Here is a 17,647-nt window from a genome sequence, read left to right as displayed (position 1 = left end):
TCTAATTTCCTTTTCTTCCGGTGCAGTTTGAGAAGTTCCAGGCATAACAAAACACTCTTGTTGAATTTCATCTGGATTCACATTTCTGTCCAATTTCCTTTTCTTTCTTTCACGATATTCCTTCGAACACTGGGCTGTAGATTTTGGCACAGTTACTCGCGTATTAATCATTATGCTGATATAACAGTATACGCAGCGTGTCACTGTACTTGTTGCATCACTGCACGCGACCAAGAAAAGACATTTTTAACGTCAAGTACAACACATGCGAATCAGGTTTCGTGATGATTTTATATAATGATTTCTAGGTAACGTAACAGTTTTTTCCAAATAATGCCAGTAACGTCAAAAATATTGTTCATAACTTCTTAAGGAATGAAAGAGATGCCAACTGCAAAAGTTTCACTCAAGTATGCTGAATAAACTTCAAAAATTAGGATGCAAGATGAACGAGAATACAAAACATGATCTTCCTAAGGATCATTTCTGGTACTCTAACACTTTTTTCCCCCAGAAAACTTTTGTTCAGTCAGTAAAGCAGAGAGTCAGCATAATAATAAACAAAAACCAACCAAATGTTCATTTGAGACCAAAAGACCTAGAATTTGTTCCAAGAAATCGGGCAAATCTACTAGGGGAAAATTCATTCACTTTTGTATTCATATTCTATTTTGTTCACTTTAACCCAGCAATGGTGGCATCCCAAGTGCATGATAGACAACATGACATGATAGGCGTGATGACAAGTCCACCAATTTATTTTGTGTTTATCAAAAAAGATTTTGTTTTCTGAAAATTCTGCTTTAAATATATCAGGAATTATTAGGAATATATTATAGGAAATATCAGGATAAAAACTTTTTTCCTAATAAATTAAAATAATTACTTATTTTTAAGGAAAATCTTTAATTTAAAATGTTTTGTTTTTAATACTTATTTTTAAGAAATAAAAACTATAAACATGAAACTATCAATCAGTCACTTCCATTTTCAAGTTCATAAAAGTGCAAACCAATGCATGCAACATTCACCGATGAGCCAAAACATTATGACCAGCGAGTCGTTATGCAAATCAAAGTAATTGCAGGTGAGGACACGGTATAAAAAACACCTGATACTGAGCTCCGTTAATCAGTGTTCTTCAGATGGGAAAGGCCAGACGACTGGGTCAGAGCATATCCAAAACGGCACAGCTGATAGGGTGCTCATGGTCAGCCGTGGTTAGTACCTACCAAAAGTGGCCCAAGGAGGAACCCACGAACTGCCGGTGAGGTGTTCGACGACCACGGCTATCAATGCTCAAGATGAGCAAAGGCTCTCCCGGATGGTATGTGGCAACAGAAGGGCAACTGTGTGCGCAACTTGCTGGTAATTGGAATGTTAGTGGCGAGAGTAATGTGTCACAACACAGTACGCCAAATCCTGCTGGAATTACTAGGTGACAGTAATCATAATATATTGACATGGGATATACATTTAAGTATAACTACTGTCAAGGTTATAGGGAAGGAATTTTGCTTTTCTAAAGGTGACTGTAGTGGTCTCAGCCAGTTTATAAATTCCTTTCAGTGGAAACCAACTGATGAAGTTACCAGCTATAAATGCTAAATAGGAGGAGTTCTAGGTTTATATGGACATCAGATGAACTGATGAGACTAGCGGTAGAGACAAATTGCTAACAAACTAAATATTTTATTTTGCATCTACATTCAACAAATGGGAAGACCAGAAATACACCAATCTTTAACAGGGAGCCAAATGATTTTGTTTTAACTGAGAAGGTGGATTGCTATATAAAAGTAAATAAGGCAACTACAGCTAATAGGATCTATCCACTTATATAATAAAAAAGGAAGCAAAAGAGGTAAACAAAACCCTAGTGTCTCACTAATTGCAAATGGAGGGGGATCAAAGGGTAATGTGCTCAATTATAGACCTGCAAGATTGACTTTTGCTCCAGGAAAATAGTGGAGTCATTGGTTAGAGAAGTACTGCAGAATCATCTTAATAGGAATGGAATTCAATTAGCTACTCTATGACAAAGGAAATGGATGCAAATAATAATTTTCACATAATACAGTTAGAGTTCAGTAAAGTTTTAAACACTGTTCCTCACAAAAGACTGCTGTACAAATTGCAGTAAGTTACTGCTATGGATAAAGGAATGGTTGAGTGTCAGACCACAGAGGGGGCAGTAATCCCAGAATAACATACCAATCAGGTAGTGAAGAATGAAAGAGACCTAGGGGAAAATTGTACAGTGCAACATGAAGTTCTCTAAGATTCCAGATAAAGAGGTTATTATACAAGGCAATGATTATGCAGCATCTTGAGAAAGATGTGGATCTCTTAGAACAACCAAACTAGTGCTGAATACAAAAGGATACTCTTACCACAGAAGACTGGTTCTGCAAACTGAAGCATTTCAAACTAGGCACTTGTGAGGAGATCTGATTGAGTAAACTTAATGATGATAGTATTCTAACTCTTACTTTTCCCCTTGCACACAAGAAAAAAAAAAAGGATGGCTGCTGGGTAGTTTGAACAAGTTTAAGGAAAAATTATATATATAGTAAGATGGGATGGACAGATGAAGTGGGTGGTGGTTCTTTTTTCTTTTTTTTTTTTATTTGGCTAATGTTGTATTTGTTTCCTTGCATCATTTGTCAGCATTACTACTGCTAATAATATCTTAATTTCACTGAACAGTGACCAAATAAACTTTTGTGGAGATCTTGTAATGACTCCATAGATTATTAGCATTAGCTTCATTTACAATTGTGAATCTTGAGGGTAGATGAGTAATCCTGCCGTCACTCATCCTTGCTATATAATGTTGATTTTTTGCATAGAATTTTGCTATTTGTATCCTTCTCTCAATATCTCTTTTATATATTATCGCAATAACTTTAAAAAAACAGATAAAAGTATAAAATACAGAATTTATAATTAATGTATAAAAAAATAGTTACCTATGGTCAACCCACCTATGTCTAGGTTACTCAACCAGTATTAATTTCCTGCTCTACAGAACTTCACAGTTTAAAGAAAACATCAACTGATTAAACTAGTTAACACATGCTGTGAGGGTGACTCAAATGAAAAGTTTTTTTTTTTTTTTCTTTTTTACTTATAAAGCTGATATTTCGTTTTTTTTTTTCTTCAAAAAATCACTACAGTTTTCTTATTTATCCCATATATATTGTCCAAATATAGATGAAATCACGAGGCAAAAGTTGTACAGAGGATAGTCAGTTCCTGGATCTATGGTTTCCATAGATGTTTAACTGTGTACATGGTCATGCACTGTTGTATAATAAAATGACACCATAAGTCAAACCACTGAGTGTTTGATGGTACACTACAGATATACTATGAGGATACATTCATAATTTTGCAAGTTGACTATTTCACCTGTATACACAAAACGACTAGCAGCAATCCTTATAAATCAAATAAACAGTATACACAAAACATTCCCAGTGCTTCCAAAAGTCCTGAATTTCTTCAGTCATGATGATGACAGATGTGTTTCCATTACATGCATGTACTATGTGATCGATGAAGCCATTTCCTTCCTCTTCATATCACATTAGATTAGACAATTCTAATTGCAAATGTTTCTGTTCATCATTAAGATACCAAAGAGCCCACTTTGCACAGACCTACAATCATCATGGATGATGGTGTAGGTGGACCATGAATGATATCTAGCTCTAGCCACATTATGCCACACAAGAGTGTACATTGCAGGCTGCAATGTACACTCTTCCCACACTTGACTGAATTTTTGCCAGAGAGGCACACTGCTACAATGAATTGAAAAACACTGAATTACATTACCTCAGACACATCCATCACTCCCTGATATACAAGACAACTAAAATATCCTATTGTGTAGAGCCATTAGAATTCCTTAAATTTAGATGATTTAAATCTTGTTTTTATTTTCATATATAATTAGTACTAAGGCATCATTGTCCAGATGCTGTAAATGAACCATAACTGCATATAGACATGATGCATTTGCACTAACTTATGTGTCTAAATTTTCTCACAGTCTGAGACTTTTGCCCTGAATCTTTATTAAGTATTTCACATATAATATGTACTTTATCTAATCTAAATGAAATGATGATATAAGTAAACATAATGGTGATAAAACATGAATACATAAGTAGCAATGACTTAAGTTTTTTATATCATGATAGCATTTGATGATCATCAATGGTCTGTGCACAGCACATTAGCTGAGCAGTAATCACATACAGGGTAGGCGCCTCCGTAGCCAGGAGAAGCCGTGCGTAGCACACGCTTCTTGATTAGACCGGGGTTCGAGCCCGTGACCACCAAATACGGAGGACACGGAAAGGTCAGGGAATGACCACTGCATATCTCCGGAGCAATATGGCCGTAGTTGCTAATGCTCCTAAAAACCAAATAACAAACAAACATACAGGGTGTCCATAAATGATGTTTCCGATTTTGATATTTTTTTAAATCAGAATTACTTCATGCTACACATACAAACTGAAAGATCAATTCAATAAGTTTTATTAAAATTTGAACTCTACTGCCGGTTTTACATTCTACATGCTACAATCGCCGGAATGGCTACTGGGCCAGAGAAAGCATTGTGTGTGTTAGCATTTCACGAAACAAAATCTGTTGTTACAGTGTAGCAAAAGTTTCGATGAAAGTAGGGGAAGACTCCTCCGAGTAAACAATCAATTTGTGCTTGGTATGAGCATTTTGTTACCAAGGGCTGTGTGTGTAAACACAAAAGATGGCAGACCATCAGTGAGTGTTGAAGCGATTCAACAGATGTCTGCTCTCAGTAGGCGAAAATCTGTGTAGTGTGCCAGTAAAGAACTTAACATAGCAAAAACAACTGTCTGGCAAGTTCGTCGGAAATTTCAACTGCGCCTATGTTGATTACAGATGTTGCAAACACTGAGTGTGGATCAAGTAACCTCGGAGGCCATATGGAATGGCCTCCGAGGTTGCCTTATCTGACACCAATGGATTTCTTTTTGTGGGGTTATGTGAAGGATAATGTGTACATCCCTCCACTACAGGCACGGATCACAGAGGCCTTTGGTAAAATTGATTGTGAAACGAAGCACACCACGCAGCAGGAGATTGAATATCGCTATGATATCACTCGAGTTACTCATGGTGCCCACATTGAACTTTACCAATGACTTTACATACCTTCACAAAACTTATTGAATTGATCTTTCAGCTGGCATGTGTTTCATGAGTGTAGCTTGAAGTAATTCTGAATAAAAAAATATCAAAATCTGAAACATCATTTACGGACACCCTGTATTTATCTGGGTTCTTGCAAGGAAGCAGCACTACAACATGCATTTTCCCATTGTACAGTCTTTGTGCAAGCCTTTTTGGCAAATACAATGTAAAAGTTCTTGATCGTCTCTCATATTCATCCAATTTAGCTCTTTAGGTAAACTAAAGCATCCACTGAAAAGAAAGAAATCTAAGGTGAGCTGCAAGAGACATTAGAACTAAAAAACACAATCAGAGGTCTTGCTTCTTCGGTGTTTGAAGAAGCAAGAGATTGGCTGGTGTACTACTAATGGTTACTTTGCGACAACATATTTCAAGAGTTTAGACAAACTGGTTATGACTATTTCTGATTAGGGCTGCATGTGCACATCCCTATCTATTAAAACTAATGAATATAATAACAATTAGAAATAAAATTTAAGATTCACCTCATAAGTAATTCCTCGTTTAACTAATATATCATCTGTACTACCATCCATGCTATGGTTAATTTTATCTTCTTTTGTATCCATTTCACTGCAAATAAGAAAGTGTATTTACTTTTCTGACAAATTATAATACAATATACTGCTTACAGAATGAAATCATATTTCCAGTATTTTATGGTTTACAATAAGGATACTCAAGGATACCTTGAGTATCCTTGATATTTCACAATTAATATTGTGAAATACTATTAATTTAAGAATACATATATTTATCGAAAGAATCACTGCTGAACTTCGTGACATTTTAAAATATGTACATCCCCACATTTTGGAGGTTTGTGATGTTGCAAATAGATACTATTTAGAAAGCTAATGAAAAGCATAACACTGACTCTCACAACTGCAATGAGGTAATACCACTTGCTCCACAAGTGAAGCAAGGCATTTTAACCTAACATTGACATATTTTTATAATAAACAACCAGAAACTGTATTCAGAGATTAAACTCTAACCATGCATTTCAAAGCTCTTCTTCTAAGCTTCATTTTCTTCAGTAATTAATAATAAGAACAGAAGTAAAAAAATTAACTATTATGTGAAAGCTCACACTAAAGCCATGCCACACTTAAGGCCCTACAGATTTTATTAAATTCCTACACATTCTCCTAATAGGAATATATGACTCCATCAATATAAAGGATTCCCCAAAACAATGGACTTTGGTAAGGTTTGAGAATTTTCACATCACCCATATAAAAACTGGGATTATAATATAACTGCATTCTCAGTTCTCTATATTCTCCAAAGCGCTGAGTATAATCTCATTTTCATTCCATCTGTCAAAGGATGAAACCAAAAAATATTAAACTTACTTCACAAAAGCAAATAATGCCAAAAAGATCCTGCAAAAAGAATGAACAACTAATGGATCAGCAGAATCATATCAATGTAAACTATTCAATTAAGGAATGTGAGAACAACTTGAGTAGCAAGGACACATAAGAGAGAGACTGCCTCTCACTGTATCCAAGGTCACAACATTGACTTCACCATCACCACCACCACCAGAGTACTGAAAAAGACCATTACACACATCCCAGGAGGTTCATAGAAGTGCTTTTAAATTTTAAAATGCAGAAGTCTAAATATCAATTCCTTACAGGTCATTTTCCAAAGTTCAGGGGGGAGAGAGAGAGAGAGGTGTATTTATATATTATTCATATTTAGAATCCTGTTAATTATATAGCCATCTAAATGTCGTACAGGCAAGCCCTGTACAAAATTGTATTTTTAAGCTTTTGTGCTGGGAAAACCCTGCTATTTTTCTAATGCACATTTCTGGAGGTCACTACCATAAAAAAAATAAAAACAATTTGCACTTTCTGGTTTATTGGGCTTGTCTGTTAGTGTAATTATTTTTATATCTTCTTGCATTTGCTACAGTACTGATAGCTGGAATTCTGTGGGTTTTCACATTATTATGGTGAAATGTGTTCCCCCTTCCATGAAATATTTAATCATATAAAAAACATAAATAAATTTTCAGCAACTCATTACTCTGTATCTCACTTGTGCATATAGTGTTTGTTGCAACTTGTGTGTGCCGTGTTCTTTGTTATTAATTGCTTATCATTTTTACTGTTTAAATTTTACAACAAAAAAAAAAAAAAAAAAAGTCAGTGAACAGAAATATCAATCAGTAGGTATTAATTAAGCTATGTATGTAAGTGTAAATTTATTTTTATTTTGCTAATTGGAAAATATTCTTCAGATTTTCACGTATCGTTTAAAGCGGGAGTTCACTGTATTTTGTTGGGAGATCCCTGGGTTATGTTCTGTGCTATTGAACTTGTGCTTGTTTGAGAACATAAAAAATAATTGTGAAGAGTGCAGTTTGTGACTTTGAAAGAGATCAAAAGGTACATAAAATCTAGATGCTGCAGAAGAGATTGTGCTGAGCAGCGATGAAGAGGAAGAAAATTAAATGAACGTACATTATCTGACATATAAGTATCACAGTTTGTAAGGTAAGATGTTTGTTCAGTTATTACTATTTAAGTTTTTTTATGAAAACCCCATTTGTACCATGCTTGGGTTGGAGGTTGAGAAGACGAAAGAAGATATTTGTTGCCATTAGACTTGAACTTCTGTAGAGTGTAATTTTCAGGAAACATGTATGAAAGAAGGTTGTTCCAGAAAACGGCAGTTGAATAAATAAATGAGGAAGATGAAAAGTTAGTTCTGTGAGTTTCAAGTTGGACACGTTGGTGGTGGCACGTGTTTGGACTGTTTTGAAAGAGAGTGCGGGAATTATAGAAGCCAATTCAGAAGAACAGTGCCCATGGAAGTATCTGTAGAAAAGGCTTGCAGCAGAAACAGTACATCTATGAGACAGCAAGTGGAGAGACTCTGTTAGAGAGGAGTCATTAATTAACCCATCTGCCCTCTTCTGAATGGAATCTAGAAGCCTGAGAGAGGTTTTGGAGGCACCACCCCAGATGTGGAAACAATATTCCATGGCAGGACGGATTTACGATTTGTACAGAGTGAACAGCTGTTTGGAAGAAAAGTAACACCGAGAGCGAAAGAGGAAAACAAGTTTTTTAGATGCAGAGGAAGCAATATTTGTAATGTGCTTTTGCCAAGAGAGATTAGAAGTCAGGGTAATCCCCAAAAGAGATATATCATTTTTCCTAGAAATTGGAGTGTCACCAAAGATAAGCATAGGAGCAGAAGAATCCTTTTTGCGAGATATAAGACAAGACTGAGTTTTAGAAGGATTGAAATCAGCTAGGTTGTCTTTGCCCCACTGGAGAATTACCTGGAGATTGGCATTTAAGGAATTGGTAGTGGATATTCGAAAAATTGAAGCAGGGCAATTTTTCTCAAAATGGAGCAAACTGATTGTGTTTCACCAAACTTTTCCAATGAATTTGTCCATAAATGGGTAACATAAGCCAGAATATCACCAGTGGATCAAAATAGTTGAAGAGTTGGCAGTTAATTGATTTCTCCATTACTTTAGAAATAGTAAAAGTAATTGCAATGGGAGGGATTTGGCACCCTTTTTAGGAACTGGCTGGATATGAGCAAATTTCCAAGCAAAAGGAAAAACACCTTTGGAATAAGAAAGTGAAAAAAGGTGGCAAAGAACAGGAGTAAGTTCAAGAGCACAGGTTTTGAGAACAAGTGGAGAAATAACATCAGTACCTGAAGCTTTCTTAGCATCAAGATTCGCCAAAATCCTTGTGACATTCTTTTGACGGAAGACCACAGGAGGCATTGAATGGAGCATGTTGGGAATGGTGGGAGGTGTTTTATCAAGATAATTGATACAGGAGTTGGAAGAAAAATGGGATACTAGCAGGTCCGCTTTATTCTTGGCTGAAGTGAAAACAGAACCATCTGGTTTTGACGGGGGGGGGGCAAAAGTTGCGGCCAATAGCTTTGGCAAGAGACCAGAATGCTCAACTGCCATTAGGGCAAGAAGCAAGTTACTACTATTATAAAAATGAAGTTATCAAAATTAAGTTTCTGATAGTTATAAAAAAAAAAAAAAAAATGGCATATTTTTGTTAGCTTTTGAAACGTAACCCCCTTTTTTGTACTGGTTCTTAGTCCTGTATAACATGCTTTCACATAACACAAGATTTTGTAGGAACCGAACAACCATATTATACGAGGGTTACCTGTACTGCATCTAGTTTTAGTGGGTATATGAAATATTTATTCTGTTAAGGTAATAAACTATTTTGTAGTTTACAAAAATATACCTATGTAAATCTAAGCAGATGCTATTACAGATATAATGAGGAATAAGTATCAGGGTCTGTACTTATGAAAATCTAGGGTAAGGGGAATTTCACAGAAATAAGAATATTTATATGCCAACTGCATGGTGTGCAGGCTTGAATCATGCTCCCTCCACCTTAGATTGGCTAACTAAAGCCTCTGACTTTATAAATACTTCCAATCTTCAGGAACTGAAACGAGATCTCTTCAAGTGAGCTGCCATAAAGCACAGAGGTTCTCAAACTGTTTCAGCTGATGGCACCCTACATTATGCACTATGATGATTTGCATTGCCTTTTAAACAGGACCATATTTTGGGCAGGTTGTTGTAGGTCACCAGATTTCTACTTTAAAAAAAATCTATCAGAATTACTTTTACAGTATATGTCTATTATAAAAGAAATTTAATAGAATTTCTTTTAAAACACATTCTATTGAATTTCTTTTACAACAGAATGCTAGTTAACCAAACAAATTTGACAAAGTTTCCCTAGAAACTCAGTCAACTTTCTCTTCACAGATATTCAATTACATAGTTTCTCTAATAATTGTTAAAATAAGTTTATGCATTTACTGAATCCATCAGAAAAATAAATTTTAAGTTTCCAGCACTTTTATGAAAAATACACAGCACCCAGTTTTCAAACCACTGGAACAGAAAAACAAATTGTTTTTTAATGGCATCAACTGCTCACATCTGTGTGTATATGTTGTCTGTAGAAGTGTGTATTCACAGGCTGATTTGCATGTAGGGACTCAAAAGCCCAAAATAACTTTTAGGAGAAAATCCTACTACCTCTGCCCAATATCAACTAATAATACCATCTTGTCTGAAGAGAACTTCAGAAACTCCTCCAGTCAGTGATGGAAACTGAACCAGGCATCTCCAAATAAGTGACTGATGTCAGATTAAGCTGCCACAGCAGAATGGGCGCCTCCGTAGCCAGCTGGGAAGGAGTAGCAGTGCGTAGCACATGCTTCTTGATTAGACCGGGGTTCGAGCCCGTCACCACCAAATACGGAGGGTGCGGAAAGGTCAGGGAATGACCACTGCATATCCCAGAGCAATATGGCCTTAGTTGCTAATGCTCCTAAAAACCAAATAACAACAACAACACAGCAGAACATTATCAACTGAAACTGAGCTGGTAAACCAAAATGCTACCTAGGCAGAAGCCCATATACACATGCAGCAGTAATTTTGAATTTAGAACTTTTAACTTTATAGACAATTTAGCTTTTTGTGAAAATGCACATGAGCAACAGATATAAAACTATTTGGTTATTTTGAAATGGAACTAGAAGAAGAAGATTGTGAACAACATTCTGTTATCAATTTATTCTATTCTAAATTCTATCATTAAAACCAACTAATCAATATTAAAAAGAGCTCCATCAAAACAAGCGTGCAGAGCAATAAGAGTCTGAAATCTTAAAAAATTAAATGCTGATCTTAAACACATTCACTGCTTCCAAACACAGTTACAGCATCGGATTTTTAACCCACTTGCAGGAAGAAATAACTTCCATTTTAGAACTTTCTTAGAATTTGACAGAAGAAAAACCAGATATTTTTGTCAAGAAATCTATGCTGTACTACTGTAAGTAACCATTACCAGAGGGATAAACTGAGCATATGAAACAATACACCAGGCTAGCAAGATACTGATCCTGGTGAGGTCAATGCTGCTATATCCCATCTGTGAGAGTCAGATGCACTATACATTCTGATGCCATTATACACTATCTGACATTGCAATTTCGCCATCTATCATACTCTCACATCAATAAGCTGTCTCTGGCCACAAAACTAGCAGTTGCTGGATCATCCTGGATACATTCCAGGCAATTTAAGCATGAACATCCCAACACAGTGACAAGCATCAGCTTGCAACCCCAGGGGCTCACATCTGGTGAGTATGGGCTTGTCAAACCCAGGGTCCTGAGCTGGATATCATCATTCTTCTCTTTCTTGCTTTTTTGATGATTTCCTTCTACTATCTCTCCCCCACCTCAGGATAACACGGGATTTTTTTTTTTTGGCTGGTGCAACATAAGCCTCAGGCTTCCTTACACCGTATAACTTATTTAATAATAATATCATACTCAAATAATTAGGCCATACTGTTAGCTCATTCTCTCACCGAATTGTACACCATTTCATCCACTGTCATTAAATAAACCGGCTTCATTGTCAGAGCATGAGCATGTGTGTGTGTATTCACGCACACACAAAATCCATTGGTATCTGAGTACCTGCTTTACATAGCCTGGTATAAATACAAACACTTTTTGATAGAGTGCTTAATTCCTTGAATGATGGGGGGGGGGGTAGGTATATAATGAATTGGTCACTCAGTGCATACTAGTACATCATAAACATAAATAATTTTTAATTGGCCTTTTTTTGTCCTTTTTGGTCATATACTCTTGCCTGTTTTTTCACTTAAATTTTAATGAATGATAGAAGACAATGAATGATAGAAGATCAATTTTGACAAATTCAGTCATTTGGGAAAGCCTAAGCTAAATGAAGTTTACAATAAATTCACCACACAAGCTTACCTGTACTGAATTTCTTTTTCTGCCTGTTTTGCTTCCTTGATTTGTTCGTACAACAAAAGAATATCCTTTTCATCTTTAGTTTCAAAGTTCTTGAAATGCTTTTTCTGAAAATACAGCAACAAAAAAATGAAAAAGAAGTAAATTTTTTTTACAAACTGCACGTTAATTAAAAGAGAAACCTTCAAAGCTTAATTTTACGTCCCACTTATAATGCTATTTTCTTCTGGTCCTATTATCAATCTCCCTTTTAAATGCTCTTTTCTGCTTATATCACTTTTTTAAGGTCCAAGAAGTAACAGCCTAGATGTAACTCTCCTTCCTCTTGATCCTTTGGCTTTGGGAAAGGAATGATTGAGACTAAATTCTAGAAATCTTGAATCACGAAGTTTATTTACTTCATAGAAACAACTCCAAGTGTAGGTGATATTTATTTCATTTATTTAACTTGAACTTTTGAAGGTAGCTGTGCAGCTCTTTAGAACTCAGTGCCTAGCTATTCAGCACTGCATTCACACACTCTCCCTCAGCTTTTTTTTTTTTTAAATCCAACATTATTTATCCCCTTTCCTTATAGATACCATGTGGATGTGTAACATAAACATATTTTATTAATGATGGAATCATCATGTTTAGCTTAATTTAATAAAACATTTTTAAAAATGTTCATTCTATTTAAGCAAAAAACAGTTTACAGTGCCAAAAAAGCAAGCATATTACATTAAGTGTGTAGATTATCAACCCATTTATAAATCGGCTTCATAATTACTGCAAAAAAAAAAAAAAAAAAAAAATGTTATCTACCAAAATATTCAGTGAACAATGGTGTGTTACTAATTATAATATTAGTAACACACCATTGTTATTTCATGTGGTATCCCATGTTCACACTATTCTGCTCAATATATGCATGAGAACTGTTGAGCAGAGATACACTGAAAAATGTCCCATTCTCAGCAGTACTTAATTGCCTGATGTTATTAGAATTCATAATACAGTCAAACTTGGTTATAACAAACACAGAAATAATGAAATCACAGCTGTAACGAGCAAAACGCCATAATGACTTTAATTTATTTATGCATATTCTCATACAATCGCTCACTTTTATAATGAGCATACTACACAGACATACAGAACAAATTTTGGTAACTCGGGTAGTCAAAAGAAATCCAATTCGTGGAATAGACAAAGATGAAGAGGAGACAGCTTTTATGACCACCCGCATCACATCGGATTAGCGCCCAGTTTTTGATCTTGCCCTTTCAGGGACGGGGGCTATACAATAGTGCATTGGCGCTTGCTGCATTTACAGATTGTCTTATATTCACTGAACGATAAATTTATTTCAGGACTTCTAAGAACTTTGTATGGATTTCGGGACCTCTAAGAATGTATGCATTTCGGGACCTCTAAGAATGTATGCATTTCGGGACTTCTAAGGATGTTGTATGCATTTCGGGACCTCTAAGAATGTATGCATTTTGGGACTTCTAAGGATGTCGTATGCATTTCAGGCATCTAAGAATTTTGTGTGTAGATCACTTTGCTATAATTTTAAAGTAAAATCAGTTAGAAATAAACCCTTCTTTCGGAAACATGTCTACTAACAAAAGAAGGTGTCTCTCGATTCGCAAAAAAGTTGAAATTATGTGTGAGTTGGAATGTGGTGCAAAAAAATGTTGAAGTGTGTGAAAAGTTTTCATTGTCCTCTTCAAGTATATCGAATAAAGATGTTTACATATTAGCACTGGAAAAGAACATAACGGGGGGGGGATTTAGAAAGTGCGAGGTTACAAACGTTGATGAAGCATCGCTTCAATGGTTCACCACTCAAAGAAGTGCTGAATTTTCAACAGATGGCCCGATCTTGAAGGCTCAAGTGGAAAATTTTGCTAAACAATTTGGACAATTAGTGAGCTCAACAGGAATAGATATGCATGCACGCATGTGTGTGTGTGTGTGTGTTTGTTTTCTTGTTGATTTTATAGCACATCAGCATCTTAGGCCATATTGCACCAGTGTATTATGTCTCTATCATGGGCCAATTTGGACATGTTGCACAGGCTTTAAACCACATAATAACTCACAGGGGAATCCTACTTACTCCACCTGAGATCATATAATTATGGCCCAGATCTCAAAGAGTCCAATGGTCTCTCTCTCTCTCTCTCTCTCTTTTTTTTTTTTTTTTTTTGGAAAAGGAGTGGGAATTATTAGAAGGAATGGGATATATGTCAATGGATAAAACTGATTTATTTAAAGAACATTCTCTTTGTTCGTTTCTTTTAATAATTGGTTCACTCTCCTTTTTTAACCTTTCATTGGTCGTAGCAGTTTATTAGAAATCTCGCACGACTATTTAACATTTAGGGATGTACATAGGATTTTCAAGGCCACAAAAAATTTCAAATGTGATTTTCATCTACTCAGTCCACACAATTGAAAATCCCGATATCTCTCTCCACAACAGTGATTTCTTTGATTTCTCCACTGACAATCACAAAAACGATCGCAAGTATGTTAGTTATTGTGCACATGCTGATAACCAAGAATTTAAAATTAGTGATATCTCTTCAATATGATTACTGAGATGTGCTGGTTTTGTGTTTTATGGAAGAACCTCCAAATTTGAAACATGCAGGTTTTCCAATTTACATTTCACTCACCAACAGTAAAGATAATTCTCAAATAAGGAAAGTGATAAAAAAACTTGTCTAGTGATGCAGAGAATTTTATTTTAAAAAAACTAAAATTAAAATGTTTTTAATATAAAAAGTGGATTTTTCACAGTTATATCTATAATGGATTGAAAATAAAGGTTGTATGAAAAAGTGAACACTTTTGAATTATTTTTTGCTAATTTTAAGTAGGGTAAGTTTTCTGAGTACATGTGTGTCAAAACTGACATGAAGGTTATATACTGGCTTATGTTACTCATCTATAATAAATTCAATGGACAAGTTTGGTGAAACTCAAGCAGTTGCTCTTAACATTTCAAAGGCGGTTGATTTGATCATGTTTGGCATAAAAGTCTCCAAAATAAGCTTCCATCTTATGATTTTCCAACTGATTTTTGACTATCCAGTTTTCTCTCTGACCACTCACTATGGGTGATGATAGATGGCTGTCTTCTGATTTCTGCACTAATGAAGGTGTCCTCCAAGCAGTTTTTTCTCCCACTCTTTTCCTCTTGTATATAAACCTTCTTCCATTGAAGAAGGTCATAATATACTAGAGGAAAAACGTAGACCATTACTACAGGAAATCCTATCTATAGTTTTGCTGATGATAGCACATTGCAATTTCTCTTTTCAACCTCTCAAATGGTGGCCCAGCATAGTATTAGGTAGGTAATCATAATTCAGTGTTTGCTCAGTATGTGTACACATGCTCATGAGCCGAAACATTATGATACCAAATAGCATGTTGGGACACCCTTCACTATGATTACTACTTGCACCTAGCATGGCACAGACTGAGAAGGTGTCCTGAGGTATCCTGGACATTAGGACATCCTGGAGTTCAGCAACGGAGAAAGGCCCTGGAGTGGACTGGCAAATGCTGAATTCCACTGTATCCTACAAATATTCAATGGGATTGATGTCAATGGCATTTGGCAGCCAGGGGAGCACATAAAATACTCAGGCATGATCTTTGAACCATTCCTACACAATGCAGGCCTTGTAACATTGGGTGCTGTCTTATTGAAAGAGTCCAGTGCCATCTGGATAGACAGTCACCATTTAAAGCAAAACTTTGTCTGAAACAATGGTGATGCAGGATCTGGCAGTGACTGTGTTCAGTAGGGATGAAGAGGGATCCAGTGATGTCCATGAAAACATCCCCAAACCTGCCACCACCACCACTCTGTTTTCGTCCAACTGTGCAGTCTGGCTGCAGCTGTTTGCCTCCTTGCAGTTGAATACACACCCATCCATTGGGTGCTGGAACCTTGATTCATCAGAGCAGGTGGCTCCTTTCCATTTGTCCAATGTCCAAGAATGGTGTACCTGTGCTCATTGCAGGTAGAGGTGTGTCAATGGCAGTCAGTTACCAAGGCACACGAACAGATCGCCTAGTCCAGTGGCGTGCAAACTTATTTTACTCGCGACCCGCTTTATTAAAAATAAAATTGACGCGATCCCTCAAAGTAAATCTCAAAGTAGAATGACCAGATTTTTAGAGAATAAAAATGGCATTTTATAAATTATGCAATAGAAAATTTTATTTGAGTACTGAGAAAGGAATAAAAAAATAGTTAACATTTTAATTTAGACATTAAAATAATATTTTAATTGAATACAGTAAAAACAACAAATCAAATTCTTATTCTTCAATTAAGATTAAACAATAAAAAAATTAACAATTAATGAGAAGGACGAGCCTGGATAACCGATAATATTTAGTCCATATGTGGTGCAATGTTTAAAATTACTAATCTCATGTAATCTTCTGGATCAAGTCTGGAACGCTTTTTTGTTTTCATAGCTGTTAATTTTGAGAAACCAACATCACATAAATATGCAGACCCGAAAGGTAGCAATGTTTGTATTGCCATTTTCAATAATTCTGGATACTCATCTCGAAGAGAAAGCCAAAATTTTTCACAAGTTGTAGCCCTGAAAAGAGCACGTAATGCTTCGTCGGTGACAGGTCGACGAGATCTTCCTTTTGCTGAATGGTAATTTCAGGGCATGAAGAAATATCAAAAGAAAAGGGATCACAAATCCAATACAACTTTTTTTTTTTTTTTTATGGAGATACATTAAATCATTTGGAAAAATTCTTTAGCATTGTTAGGTGGGTGGCAATGATATTCCTAAATTGTAAAATGTCAATATTATTACAAAAGAAAAGCATGGGAACATTTCAATATTATTACACTTAAATTCAGTTTTTCAAAGATTAAGTTTCCCTTTGAATGTTTCTATTTTATCACTGAATATTAATATATTTGTTCCCTGTCCTTGAAGACTTAAATTTAAATCATTAAGTTTTTCAAATATATCAGTAAAGGAACTAAGTTTTCCAAGCCATTTTTGATTTATAAACAATTGAGCAAGGTTCTGGTTTTTATCCCATAAAAACAATAAAACTTCATGTCTGATGTCAAAAAGACATTGCAACACTTTACCACTGGACCTTACTTTCGTATATAAAAGAAGCGTTTCATCCAACTTCATTACATTGTGAAAAGTCAGCTATTTAAGCTTATACTATTTTTATAAAGTTGATCACACTTATTGCATCTTTCAAAACTTCATGCAAATTAGTTTTCATTTCCTTTGCTACTAATGCTTCCCTATGTACTGTACTGTACAATGAGTCAAAACTATATTTGGAGCAATTTCGTTTACCTTTGCCTTTTAAACCTTTATTTTATCGTGTTAATGCAGCCGCACCACAGTTGTTCCATGTTAGATTATTTGTTTGAAAGAAAATATAACATCAAAAATCTTCTCGCCCGTCATTCTTCCTTCTGAAGCTTTGCAAAATAAAAAATTCTCTAAAATATTTCCCTCGTAGTATCTCGCATATACATTAAGTTGAG

The 17,647-nt window shown here is 35.5% G+C and overlaps 1 protein-coding gene across 1 annotated transcript in view; it reads right to left on the bottom strand.

Annotated features, from left to right (window-relative positions):
• Sas10 (UTP3 small subunit processome component Sas10) overlaps positions 1-17,647 on the bottom strand; it is a 234,556-nt gene that overhangs the window by 15,539 nt on the left and 201,370 nt on the right. Inside the window, exons 13-14 of the mRNA XM_090383933.1 lie at positions 12,097-12,200; positions 5,739-5,826 (exon numbers count right to left, since the gene is read on the bottom strand). Of these exons, the coding sequence (XP_090240059.1) occupies positions 5,739-5,826; positions 12,097-12,200 (192 nt within the window). The remainder of the gene's footprint in view (positions 1-5,738; positions 5,827-12,096; positions 12,201-17,647) is intronic.

Source organism: Mastigoproctus giganteus, chromosome 10 (assembly GCF_048544385.1).
Source record: "Mastigoproctus giganteus isolate SK-2022 chromosome 10, ASM4854438v1, whole genome shotgun sequence".
Lineage (NCBI taxonomy): Eukaryota > Metazoa > Arthropoda > Arachnida > Uropygi > Thelyphonidae > Mastigoproctus > Mastigoproctus giganteus.
This window is presented reverse-complemented; position numbering and strand designations above follow the sequence as displayed.